Source organism: Dromaius novaehollandiae, chromosome 4 (assembly GCF_036370855.1).
Source record: "Dromaius novaehollandiae isolate bDroNov1 chromosome 4, bDroNov1.hap1, whole genome shotgun sequence".
Taxonomy (NCBI): Eukaryota; Metazoa; Chordata; class Aves; order Casuariiformes; family Dromaiidae; genus Dromaius; species Dromaius novaehollandiae.
In genome coordinates, this window is record NC_088101.1 from 57,927,405 (window position 1) to 57,941,960 (window position 14,556).

Here is a 14,556-nt window from a genome sequence, read left to right on the forward strand (position 1 = left end):
TCTCAACCAAAGGTCTTGACAGAATCAGTGATGGCAATTAACGGTCTAGTAAACAGGACAAAGGATGCTGGTAAAATGTGAGATGCTTTGAAGCAGGCTCAAGGAGCCTCCTGAGGATCATTAAAAAAAAAAAAAAAAAAAAAAAAAGAGCAAAAAAAGCACAACCCCCCCCCCCCAAAGATACAGTACCAAAGAAGGGTTGTGTTCCACAGCGAACTAAAGCTATAGAAGTCTTGATAAAAAGGGCATTATGAGAGCCATGACAGGAAGAACATTTCATGCAAGCTTTTGTAAACACACACCTCAAATTCAAAAAAAACAAACCCAAAATTGAAATAGAAGGTACCATAGCCTTTTTAATTAGATATTTCATAGCACAAGATATACTTCAGTATCTGTAAATTCTTCTCATATACAAAAGAATGGTTCAATACACGCATGCAAGTAGAAAACAAGCTGAAACATCATCCATATGTTGTATCAGGCAAACTGATCATTCACTCCAGTATCATGAGAAAGACCAAAATGTTCAGTGGTAAAAGCAAAAGACTCCTGTCCTAAGTGATACAATCTCCCCAGTAAAGAACTTCTTTACAACACTTAACAGCTAGTGGTTAAGACTGAGAGGGGATCTTATCAATGTACACAAATATCTAAAGGGAAGCTGTCGAGAGGATGGAGCCAGACTCTTTTCAGCGGTGCCCAGTGACAGGATGAGAAGCAACAGGCACAAACTGAAACACAGGTAGTTCCATCTGAATATGAGGAAAAACTTCTTTACTGTGAGGGTGACTGAGCACTGGAACATGTTACCCAGAGAGGTTGTGGAGTCTCCTTCTCTGGAGATATTCAAAACCTGTCTGGACACAATCCTGTGCGATGTGCTCTAGGTGACCCTGCTTGAGCAGGGGGGTTGGACTAGATGGTCTCCAGAGGTCCCTTCCAACTTCAGCCATTCTGGGATTCTGTTTCTATGTGCTTTATTCCTTGGCATTTCATTACATCTGCTCTCACAGGTTATTTAAAAAACAGTGTAGCCATGGTTACTGTCATCACGCATAAATGCCCTTTTTAACACATGAGGGATTCCAATAACCTTAAATAAGTATGACAGAATTATAACTTCTGCAAATTTTCTACTATTCTCTACTATTCTCTTCTCTCTAGAAAGAGAACCTCCATGATTTTCCAAGTTGAAGGATAAACAAGAAGTTCCACCAATGAATACTGACTTTTATGCAGAAGAGGTCATGCAGAGGACTGGTCTGTTGTTTATCTCTACTGCTGAGAATGAGTCATTCCTCCATCACAGCTCTCTTCACCTTTTTTGTGCTTGCAGTTAAAAACAGCTACTACTTTATAATTATCAATAGGGAGGCACAGAAAGACAGTACACAATTTGCCTCCATCTGAAGTGATCCAAAGAAAAGAGAATAGAAAAAATACGCATAAATATTAGACATGAAATACAGTAGTTCAAATGACCCCCTGCATCCTCCCTTCCCTATCCAGATTTCATGTATACATATTTTGGCTTGCTGTGCAACAGAAGTGTTTTATACTTAAAATGTGATTATAAAATAAAAGCTAGTTAGCATCTCTTCAATTTTAAGGTCTTCAGTATCATTTGACCTTTGATTAGCTTGTATGATATGGGGAGACCTTACATTTCCCTACATGAGTAACACAGATCATCATTAAAGCCATGAGCTTCTATGCTAGAATTAGAGAAAATGTGATAATTTATCTTGGCTTTAGTAAAACATCAATCTCTGGTTCCCTTACAGAAAACATTTCCCAGTTTGCACTAGATATTTAAAAGAAATGTTCTAGAAAACACATGGTATAAATGCTTTTCGATGCTTTGGGTAGGAGCTAAATTTGTTCTGGTAGAACTCGTGACACAAAACAGCAGCCAGTGCCTGGTTAAAAAGAACATATATCACTACAAACCACCATGTTACATTGTGAAATCCAAGTGTGATGGCCATAGATACATATATGAGGAGTTCTGCAAAATAATGAGGGCAAGAAACTCTCTCAAACCAGTCTCCAAAAGGTATACTGTGGCTCAGATTTAGGACCTTTCCTGCAAGCAAATGGAAAGATAACTTCGTTCAGAATAGCATGTATTGCAAACTTTTCTATCTATAATTACAAAACAGCATCCTCATTAAAATCATCATCCACCTCCATCTGATTTGGCAGCTTTGCACTTCTTAATAAGGACAGACACCAGCTTTGGCTGTTTGTGTAAATACAGATCAAGGAAATTATTTTTAGTCCACATAGAGAAGAAGTGACTTCTCAACAGAGGAGTGACACAAGTCCTAAGAATTACTACTTGTCTTTGGGATACTAGAAGCTAGACCTTTATTTTATATATAAAGTTCTATAAAACTATATATACATGAACACACATACACACACACTCTGCATTCAGTATCTAATCTCTTTTCCAAAGAGACTCATTTAACCCACTGGAAGTCTTACAGAGAGCTAAACTCTTTCAGTAACTGAAAAATACAAGTGTTTTAAAGTATTAGATGCTACAGAAGCCTACTGCAACTGCCATTTTTTAAATGGGAAAAATCTACCTAAGCAAATGACTCTCAGAAATGAAACACCTTACCTGATTTGCTTTTTCTAAGATTAGCTAGAATCACAAGACATCTGTGTTGGTGAAGCGAGGCCCAAATGTACATCACAATTCCTATGATGTGATACCAGCAGATCTGCACAGAAAGTTCTCCTGAATTAAATACGTTTTATTAATGAAACGGCCAGGAAATACCCTCCCAAGCATCATCCCAAAACACTGTACATAGACTATGTTATTGCCTTAAAACTTCTACTAGTGAGTATTTAATCCCTCGAGAGAATGCTTTTAAATCCTGTGATTTAAATGCTTAACTGACAGTTCTTTTCCTTTAACCACTCTATATTAAAAGTGTCAAATATTTAGTTTCCAATCCAACAGTTTGAGGTACATTATGAAGTATAACTGATACATAATTGATAGTCTAAGACCTCAATATTCAATTCTGTTTATACTGTTTATATATACTGTTTATAACATTTATCATCCTAATAAAAAATGCTGTCACGTCTCAGGGCATGTAACTACACAACTTGTTCACAGTAAGCAGTATGTGCATGCGCACGCACACACACACACTGAACCACTTTGGTCTTCAAGAAAACTCTGTATTAAGGATGGGTTCCAATGTACAAGTCAATAAATAACACCTCTGAGAATCAACAAAATGAAGAAAGGAGAAAGCAGGCCCAGATTAAAAAAAGGCCTTATCTACACACAGGACATCTGAAGCTTGTTTTAAAAAAAAATCACTGTGGAATATTAGAGCTGATGCAAGATGCTTGGAGGTGGTTAAAAGGTTCACTAAAAATACATACCTAGTAATGACCACCTCAAAAAAAAAGAAAAATCATGGGAGAAGTGCTACAACCAGTTGAAGTGTTTCAGCTCATGATTCATCTGTGCAGAAGAGAAATAGCAGCCCAATTGTGAGACATGGTGAGATGCATTGGCATAAAGAGGTCATGAAAAAAACTGAACCTCCTGTTTGAGAGCCGGGAGTGGCGTACTCCACAGCACACTTAAGTGAGAACTGGAGTATTTGAGAAATGGTACCCATTACTTCCCCTCATAAAGCAGAAGTATCTCAATGGCAAAACTGATCTGTAAGCATCCTGAAAGTATCTAGAGTGCTATTTTTTCCTGGGAATAGTGGTGGTGATATAGACAAAAATTACACACATATATATAATTTTATATTTATCAGGAGTGCAGGAAAACACTCCTCGGTCATTATATGATATACTGAAATTTAGTTAATTTGAACTATGCCAGTAAATATTTTTATATTTCATCAATTAACATACTTTTCACATAAGCCCTCTACAAAAACCACATGAACCATTTGGTATGATGGAAACAAATGGGAGCAAAAATGCATCTTTGGTAATAACTAAGCACTTACCATTCCTGAAATTAGCAGGCACTTGACATAGCACAGTTAAGCCAACGGCAATGTAGTAACCAAGTCCAAAGCAATACTGCACAATGTGAATGACGCCATTGGAAAATACACTGATACAGAGGCATTCTGCAAGTCTTCGAAAGCTGTGCAGCCAAAGGAGCAGGAGAACCAAGAGTGCAGAGAAGTATTCACTATCTACTTGCAGATAAAAAAAAGTGACTTAGGGACGGATAGGTACAAGTCTAACATCAACAGTGCTCCAAAAGGGCTGATTTTTCCCCCCTCTCACAGCAAAATCTTACCTGAATTTTTACCCCATGTTTATCCACTGGGAAAAACATGTACATCTAAGACATTGCTGACCACAGTGACTGAGCAAGACTGCTTCTAGAAGGTGCTAATGGCCCTGTCTACTAAAGCACTGCTGGAAGCTATTGTATTCATAAATGAGAATGATTTCTACCTTGAATAATGACAAAGGTAGTTGGTATTCCAGGAAAGTCATTTGGAGCCTAGTTTAGGAGTGGCTGATGAAGTAGCACATGAAGAATATAAATTCAGCAAAGGATGCTGCTTTCTAATATTCGTATGGCTGCTTCATGGTATCTGGAATACTTGCCCGTGTCCTTGTTCTGTGAAGCTCTGCCAAGAGCATGGTGCAGGTGCTGAAGCCATGATGAGAGAGATCCTCTTAGGAACTGAGCTTGGATAAGCCAGATCAGCAGAAAGCCATTCCACAGCACAGAAACAGCATAAAAGTGAGTAAACCACCTGTGGGAGCAAAAAGTGGCTTCACTAATTTGCTGCTTTCATCATTCCTTAGTTGGAAATGTAGGTACAGGACATGCTTGTCTAATGGGGAGAAGAATCCCTTTTGGCCCACACGTCAATGATTAGAGAAATAGGCACTCCAGTTGTACCAAGTAGTAACAACCCTAACACCTTCTTCCCCAGTGAAATGCTGTTTGGAAAAACAAGCAGCATACCTCTGACTTAGCTTACCTTGCAAATAGTAGCTGCACTAAAGGGGAGAAAGTAGTAACTACACATAACAAAAGTACAAATAATTACAATGTACACAGCTTTTTTTTTTTTTTGCAATTCACGCAACTGAAAAGCACATCTAATATAATTCTTATGGGCATTCCACACTGTTGCACCTGGCAGCATTCCCGCTTTCTTCAGTTCTAGTGGATGTATTACATGATGTATTTAAAGTTCATGAACAACAAATGCAGATTGTAAAAGTAACCCAGACATAATTACTCAGGCTATATGCTAAAATATCTCACCCCTTTGGAAATTCAAGATCTGCAAGAATCATACAGAAAACAGGACAGATCACCAATATTTCTTGATGACTACAAGGCAAGACTAGATGTTCTTTTGTTTTGAAGAAAAAGAAATCCCAGCCCCATTATGCACTTATAAAAGTACATTATGCATCATTAAAATAAAAGATACTATGATCAAGATAGATAACTGGATGGAATTAAGTAGCCTATAATAACCAGCTCAGATTAAGTGATACAGTATTTCCTTTTGCTCTTGAAAAGAAAATCTCTGTGACTATGAACAAAAATCAGGACCTCTAGCAACAATTGCAAAGAGATGAATACGTATGGTGGGAAGACACCAAGAACCTTCTGCTGATAATATAACTCCATCAGTACAAAACTAGGATACAACTGTATAGCCAAAGAAGACTGTTTCTCCAGAACACACATGCTTGCAAAAGCCTGTACAGTTTGTATCTGCCACAGAAAACTTTTATTTTGGGGGAGCGTAAGGAAGAAGAGGAGAACACCCTTTATTAGTGAAACAAAAGAAAACAAAACAGACTCCCGCTCAAAGCAGCTCAGGTCCCTCTCAGCAGCAATACAGAGGCCACACCAGAAACACAGAAGCTAAGAAGCTTCCTTGAACACACTAAAACTACTTGATCTGCAGCAGTCAGCAGTCCCTTCAGGTGGGTAACAACTTCTCAGTTCCCTCTCCTAATAAGCAAACAGGATCTGCAAGGTTTGCTCTGCAGATTTGCAACAGTACAACTAAAATTAACCCTCCACCTTTTTCCGCTTGAAAGACAAATAAGTTTGTATATTGACAAAACCACATCTCCACTCCCAAGTTTCAAGTTCCCTCCTGTCCTGTTATTTGGTAGGCTTCTATCTCATCACTTGCCAGGGAACTTTCCCCAAGCATGTTGTTTTTTTGTTACCAGCAAACAAACCCTGCCAAGAAAGCTGAAAAGTGTCGTGCGAGCTTTTAACAATCCCAACTACACAGGTGATGTATCTGACACAGAGAGCAATCCAGCACCACAGTAGGTGCATGTGTCATCCCTCAAGGAGTGGAGCGTTCAGTACTTGCCAAACCAAACTAAAATGAATCATAACATTAGACAAGATGGAATGGCAAAGTCGAAAACAAGTCTAGGCCAGTGATAATACAATGCTTGTTTGGAAAAAAAGATACAGACAAATGGAAATAGAAAATGCCTCAACAGCTACCTTCAGGATGTTCTGTATTCTTTCAGCAGGCAGCGTTGACTACTCTAGTAACAGAATCATTTTGCAGATGTTGAGTTCTCAAGACCAAGTCACCATAAAAGCCACGTTCTCCAGACACCATCTTCCTTAAGAAGAGGTCGTAGGAAACTTCTGTTGGAGAAAGGTCTATTCAGATGAGACCCCACCTCAAGAATGTGGTATTTGTAATGCATTGCAGTTAAAGCCAAAGCCTTTACAAACCCTTCTTTTTGCTGAGAATACCACAGACCTTAAATGGATCCCTGGGAATTTCCTGTAACCACAAGCTTGATAACCAAGATATCACATTATAACCTTTCCATGAACAATATGCTGCGTTACATAACTTTTTTTAAACATGTAGTTTGAAAGCTACACATGTAAAATGTTAGTGATGAGCAGGAATATGGCTTACTGTTATCTTTAGAGGCCAGATCATTAAGTTGGGAATTATGACATGTTTTGGGTTAAGTGGCATCCCAGGTCTTCATAGCAATTTGGTTGTTTCAGTGACTATTTTAGAAAAACAGATGTGTTTGGGTAACCCAACATTTGTTTTGCCTTATTAGAGACTGTTCATGCAAGGTCCAGCTAGTTATACTAGCTTTCTGTTATTAGCATCCTGTGCTGCATTTTAAAAAAGAAACCTTGGAGGAGGAAGATGGAAAATGGATTTAAGAAAGCAAACCCACAGTATTTTTGCATAGTAGCAGTTATACTCAGGAGTCCACCTTCTCAGCTCCCTGATCTAGTCTTGCAGGAAGGTTTGTTTTACAGGTACTTGGCAGCACTGGGATTCAAGACATTAGGCTTTTATTCCAACTTTGGGGATATAGACTCTGTTTGACTGAATTTTCTTTGTTTTTCAGGTCCCCATCTGTAAAAACAGAATAGCACTTCGTCAAAAATTGAGGCTAACTATGCAAGTTTGCTAGATACCATTTAAAAATGGAAAGAGACAGAAAGTAAGTATATAATACTTCAGAATCATTCACCTTTTTCTGGACATTACAAGTCTCATTTGAAACAGTATTTTATACATCTTTCAGCTCAAAGTACTTTCCAACAAACTTCGTATTATTACAACATGCTCCTTTTAACAGCCAATTTGTCAACAAGCTCTGCTATACAGTGAAGGATTTTGAGAACCTTACAGAAAATCATTCTGTCTCATGGGAGCCAAACAATTAACCATATTATGATTTCAATGGGTAGCTTCCCAGTAGGTCTGAAAAGGACACAAATAAACTTGTGTTTCTAATAATACACTGGATATTAACAATCTATTTTGCATATGCTATTTTCTATATTTTATGCTGTTCAAATAATTGAAACAGTTTTTTTCTACTGTAACATAAGAACACATGCCACTTCCCTACCATGAGCACTTAATAAATATTCAAGAAGTAATATTCCAGCAGTATAGGCTATTTCAACTGTTCTTCAGATACAGAAATCACATCACTTAATTGCCTCACACAGAGTCACACAGTATACTGGTCTATATCCCTAAGTCTGTGCTCCATTCTTCCTGCACAGGCACAATGCTCCAGTGTTTTGGTTGTCTACACCACTGAAGGTTGGTTTAACTCTCCTTTTAATGTGATATGTAACTAACATGTTAAGTGCGGTGCTTTTCATATAAAGTATTGAAATACTAAAACAACATTATTAATAATTCTGAAGATAACTGCAAGAGTCCATTTTACAAATTACATGCATGCATTTAATTTTGACTTGTTTCATTAAAGCAGTGTGACTTTCATTGCAACCAAATACAACACCATTAGGTTTTCAGGCTCTGATTTTCAAAATGAACACAAAATAAAATCTTAAAGTTAAAAGGCTTAGAAACAACATTCCCATGACTTCCAATCATAGCAGTATACCACTGCTTTGCTTTGGACTTTTTTGCTTACAAGGTAGCATGTACAAGAAAACTAAGACACTGAACTTGAACTTATGGTGTAAGAAGACACCTTCCTCTCTGTGGTTTTTTTTCGGAAGTGGGAAATCCCTCATTTGCCTGAGGATGCACATTCACTAGCTCTCATACCTCAAAAGGACTGAGAGGTGAAGAAGAAAGGGATTCACCTGTCTGCTTAATAAAACTGTTAGCTGAACTAAAAGACATACCCCATTTTTCTAATAAACACACTGAAAACCTACCTATCAACAGCCAACATTTTTCAACTTTGATATCCCTCCCTTTTCCTTCAACAAGTCCAGTGAAAGGTTATGCTTGATACAATGTATCTCTATTTTAAGGTAAAAAATGAACTGACTTTTTTTGGCCCCCAAACTTCCGCCAATCAAAGCCTCTGTATACACCATAAAGCAGGTAGAAAACTCAGTCCGACCACCCCCCTCACCCCCCGAAGTCCTTTACAAATGATTTTCAGTCAAATAATTAAATAAGATACTCAAAAATGACTGAAAACTGCCGGTGAAGCAGGTCGCTCCAGAGGAAACCGGCATCTTAACATGAGGTAAGTCTGAGGCCAAAAAATAGTGGAGAATAGAGAGGATTAGTTTGTCCTAAACTTTCCTTTGGGGGAGGTGGGGGGGGGGGAGCAGAAAGCCGCCCTCTTCCCCCGCGGCCAGGCCGAGGAGGGAGGCGGGCGCCCTGCGCCGGAGGGTCTCGGCTCGGAGCTGCGCCCTGCCCGCGGCCCCAGGCCTCCGTCCCTCAGCGCCGCACTGAGGGAGCGGCCCTTTCCGTGGGGCTGGGTTTATTAGGAGTAACGCAGCAGCGTGCTATTAGCAGCAGCAATAGGGCGCCGGCCGCAGCGAAGCCGCTTTCCCGCGTCGCGCGCGCTTTCGAAACCGGAGGCGTTTAACGGCCGCTGCCCGGCCGTTAACCGCCCGCCCGGCGCGGCCGTGAAGGGACGCCCACCCCCGTCACCTTTTGGGTACATCGAAGAGCCGAAGCCAGGCGGGGCGCTGCTCGCAGCCGCTCTTGGTCTTCCCATAGCGGATGAGATCCTGGAAGAGGCCGAGGCCGAGGCCGCCGCCGGGCCGCCGCGCCTGGGCCTGCTGCAGCAGCAGCGCCGCCAGGAAGGCGGCGTCCAGCAGGGCCCACAGCACTGCCGGCATCGCCCCGGCACCAGCCGCCCCGCCCCGCCCCGCCCCGCCCCACGGAGGGCGCCTGTGGGCCGGGCCCTGCAAACGTCGGTGGCCTTCGCCTCTCGGGGCCCCCCGCCCATCCACGCATGCGCCGGCCGCGGTAAGGCTTTCCCCCCTTCCCCTCCTCCTCCGGTAGAAAAAAAGGCCTGACAGAAACAGTTCTGGAATTACCCCGCGGGATCCCCAGCCCAGGGGGAGCCGCGCACCTGATGCTTCCCAGGTGAAGCGTGTTACGCGGGCAGCCGCCGGGGCAGGCAGCTCTGCACGAGCCGCAGGGCCTTCTGCGGAGCCCGGTGGCTGAAAAGCCCCAGGAAATCTAAAAATCACGCTCATTTTGCTTTTTCCTTAGTATGTGTTACAGCTAATGCCTAAAATACCTGGGAAAAAAGTCTGGTTTTGGAATGACATTTTGTGTATTTTTCTGCACAGTCGTTTTCACTACTTCCGTTGTATCTCTTTATGTAGATTCAGTTGCAATAAGAAGTTATTGATTGCTTGAGGTACTATGACACATTTAAAAATGCTAGAGAACAAATAAATCCATTAGTCACACCGTGATCACCTTAGGTAACCCAGAAATAATATCATTACAGCAGCTATGTAATCTTATGAATTCCTGTTACAATGGATCATCTTAATCACACGATTACCCATTAACTGTCTCCTGTTATGCTAGGTGTGTGTTGGATAGAGTATTCAGTATTTTATTTTAATTATTAATACTGACATCATTGTCATTAAAGAAAGAAAAGGCATTATTTGCAGTATGTCCTGAAAATAAAGAAGTCAAATTGCTTGACATGAAAGGGAAACTGTTCGCTTTGACCCTCCGTGAAAAATGTCCTGCCCAGTTCCCTCTTCTACACACAGAGAGATCCAATTCAAGCCTTTTCTTTGTAAGAGAAAATAAAATATTATTTGGGAGATGTTCAGATATTGGTTTATCTGACCAGCTGAGGAGACAGTGAAAGGTATATCGAACTTTTCATTGTATATATGGAGAAAGTAATGACTTGTGGTGTGGGCATAGTTATACTAGTACTTACTAATGATTTAGAGCAAAATTATTTTTCTTGGGTCAGAATTCTCAGGAAAAAATAGTTAAACTATTTTTCAAACTTTTTAAATACAGATCAACGTTCATTTTATTAGCCTTTAGTGATACTTCAAACCTTCATAAAATCAGTAGATTAAGAAAATAAAACAGTGTGAGCTACCTTCTGTAATGTCAGCCAGCTCATTAAAATTCAAGCCTGAAGCGCACATAGATTTTTGTCTTAGGGTGGAACATATATTGATGTAGTTGTACTTTTACCGTGCTTGGTGTGGGTGTATTTATAGTAGTATTTGTAAAGATATCTTAAAGGCTATCAATGACTCTTTTTCCCGTAAGGGATTGAATTATGTCATTGTAAGCAGTTTAATTGCATCCCAACCTGGTGGCATGTGCAGATTCAGGTGTACCAATCCCATATTTTATCCTTTTTGTGTAGATCAGGCTTGATAGAAAGAAAGATTTAAAATTTTACAAATGTACTTTGCTAAACTGAGGCATAAACCCTGCCTAAATGATTCCAAGGATGCATTTATAACTGTGTTAATCCATCCAGTCCTACAAAATAGCACATGCACAGCTGAAGCACTCATGACATCAATAATACTGCTTTGCGAGAAAACTCATTGGAGTTCACATTTTCTGATAAAATATGTTGGTAGCTCTATAGTTAGATCCACATAATGCATTACAATAAATATATAATGTCAATATAATGTATATCAAGGTTTGGGGCTCAGTCTAATTCTCTTGTGACTTCAATATAACTGAATCATAAGTCCAGTTCAGGGATTTCATGGCTAATTATTTTTGGTAATGGACATGAGATGAAGATAAATATATAACTAAATATATAACATGTTGATACTACACTAATTTCTTCGAACTCAAATTGCTGGTGCCTTCACTCAGAATTCCTTAAATTAAAAACATAAGATAAGAAATTCAGGTTAACTTTTTGAGTATATTAGGGTAAGGGTAAGAGCTGTTTTAATTCCCATCAATAATAAAACTTACCACTGATTACACTGACCATAGACTGAGCTCATACACCTGCAATAACATGAATATGATTAAGTCGACCTATTGGAGTTACTAAGTAAATCATGAGAGTAATCCACATGTAAGAATTTGCACAAAACACCCAGGTCCCCAGCCAGGCTGTCACAAGTGCGGACACGTGTTATCGTGTGATCTGGGGTGACGATTTCAACAGCAGCCTTGGCAGGGCTGGGGCTGCTGCGGCTGCAGAGCAACGAGGAGAGCCAGCAGGGCAGACATTGCCAGCATCCACGTGCCGCAGGGTGCCGAGCTGGGCTCCTGAGGCATCGCTGCCCAGGGCCGAACTTCCAAACCCTGCACGTGGATGGTTTGGATGGTTAGGCTGAGGTTGTACCTTTGGATGAGACTGCAGTGAAAAGCACCCTTTTTTGACATGAAGGGGGGGAGGGTTGATAGCATGTGGGGTGAGCAGCATATGGCTTGGGGAGGGGCAGCATAAGGCTTGCGGAGGAGGCACTGGGGACTGGGGAGCCTGGCAGAGGCTGGCACAGCTGGATGTGTGGGTGGACATTTTTTGGAGTGGGAGGGAGGAGCAGCTGATGTCTCAATAAGCCCACAGCTTGGGAGGATGTCTGGAAAGGAGAGCGTGTCTGGGCAGTGCTGGGGAGGAGGGAGCAGTGTTGCAATTGCTTCCCCAGGATCATGCCCAAGGAGCTCAGTGATGAGCAGCTCTGCCATTGCGGCTGTTGTCACGCAGAGCATGTGGGCATGTAGCCTGTGAGGGCCACGTGTGTGTGCGCATGTGTGTGAGAAGGCATGAGTGAGCTGGTGTAATGCCTGGCTTTCTGTGGGAGACTCACCTGCGCTACATAGTGCTGCAGCCCAGGTGCTGTACCGGCCATCACTGGCCACGCTGTGTCAGGCTTTGCTGCTACATGCAAGTGGGGAGTAGCCATGTCTGTTTTGCAAGCAGGCAAGGCATGGGAGCCCCCCTGTGACGGCATGTCCCCCTGTCAGGGGGACACCACAGTGACAGAGTTGATGTGCTTCTGGAGTTCTTGACCTGAGGCACCATGTCCTCTTGTGCCGCTCATTTCCTACATACAGGTTGTCCACTCTTGCGGTATATCTCTCTGAAGCACAGCAGGCGTATCTTCCTTCCCAGACCCAGCTCCTCTCTGAAACACAAGGATGCACCACTACCATGACTTTGCAGGCTAGTCGTTTTACAGCGTACACAGACAGATAGGGCAAGGGGCAGCAAAGGTCTGGCTCATAAAGAGAGCCCTTCTTTTGACTGAACAGTACATATTTTAAATATAAAATAGCTTTGCTTAACAAATCTGCGGAGGCTGGCCTGAACCACCTTGGTCAACATTTCATCAACTCACTGTCTGAAAGTCTTGTGGCTAATGGGGCGTATGGCATGGCCCTGTAGCATACTGACCAGGACCTTGGCTTCCTCCAGACTCCAGGGTACATTTTTCTATGCAGAAATAGACAGCTGAGAGGACTTCGGGGGTGTTTGTAAAGTGAAGGATAAGGATTGTGGCAGTGCGAGACTGTGAAAGTTATAAGGCCTAATGACACTGTTTACATCCATACTATACACAGAAGTTGTTACTATGGTGTGCTCTGTCCTCTAGTGTGTGTCCAGGTTTTTCCTGCAAATGGAAATGTTTGATTCATACACCTTGACCGAGGCTAGTTAGAGCCTAAATATGGACTAATGCCTTTGCATTACTGTGGTCAGCTAGGATAGCAGGACTGTGGCATGCTGACAGGACAGTCGTGCACCCATAGAGTCATGCTGAGTTCCTCTTTATGGTGACAGATACCCAACTTTTTGGCACTTTGGTAATCTGTTGATTTACCAAATCTACCCTATTAGCCTCAGAGGTACAGCTCTCATAGAGGTCAGTGAACTAACAAATGGTTAGTATCAAATGCCCTTCTGTCAAATAATCTTCCTTTAAGGGGTGGAACAGGGAAAGCCTGGGTTTCTGTTGCACATCGTGGCACTATATTGCCATTTTGTACTGTCAGTCACCATCCACATTGCATTGACTGAAATATTGCTAGCAACAAAGATGAATAGAAAGAGATTTAATAGGCATGAGCCACGTCCCCACTCTACTAGGATGTACAGGTGGGAAGGAAGAAGAAGTAGTGTCTACTTGAGGAAAAGTATTGCTGTAACGGGTAGAGCAGATTCCTTCTAATATCTGTGGTATTTGCTCGCTCCATCCCTGCTGCCACATGGGGTTTTCTGGGTGGCAAATAAAGAGCCATGGTGTGAAACCAGTGCCCACATAGCAACTCACAGCAGGAATTATTATTGTGCAACAGCGTAAGGATGAGAAAGGCCCTGTAGTCCACAAAATTTTAGTGAATACATGCTTAAAAATTACTTCAATTATGTACCTAGAAAGAGTGACAGATTCCACCCAACAGCAAAAAATCCCAAAGCCCACAGCGTCACAGCGAGTTATCATTGCCATTGTAGTTATCACAGTGAATCATAGGTTGCAGGTGGTAGATTTAATGGAGGAAGAAAGAAAGAACAACACTTACCATTATGCACTAATCTTTCCTTTGTTTGTGGATGCCGGTTCTGTTCCCTCAATATTTTAGAGCAGTTTTAAGTTACAGTGACATATACTGGTCTTCAAAGGACCATTTGGCAAAGCCGATGGTTAGCAGAAGACTATGGAGTTGCAGTCCTGAGGATTTCTTGACCATGCATTCGGTGCTTCCTGGGTGTCCAAGGCATTCCCTGCCAGCTGGCTCCCGTTGCTTACAGTGCTAGAGCAATATAGGGAGCCAGGATCTGACCTCAAAT

The 14,556-nt window shown here is 41.6% G+C and overlaps 1 protein-coding gene across 1 annotated transcript; it reads right to left on the reverse strand.

Moving 5' to 3' along the window:
• Nucleotides 1-330: 330 nt before the first annotated feature.
• On the reverse strand, nucleotides 331-9,682 carry SRD5A3 (steroid 5 alpha-reductase 3). Its single transcript, XM_026093595.2, has 5 exons — nucleotides 9,438-9,682; nucleotides 4,624-4,775; nucleotides 4,005-4,199; nucleotides 2,633-2,752; nucleotides 331-2,089 (listed from the first exon to the last, which is right to left on the reverse strand). The coding sequence occupies exons 1-5, from the start codon at nucleotides 9,626-9,628 to the stop codon at nucleotides 1,830-1,832; spliced, it is 918 nt and encodes a 305-aa protein (XP_025949380.1). The 5' UTR covers nucleotides 9,629-9,682; the 3' UTR covers nucleotides 331-1,829.
• Between the last annotated feature and the right edge of the window lie 4,874 nt (nucleotides 9,683-14,556).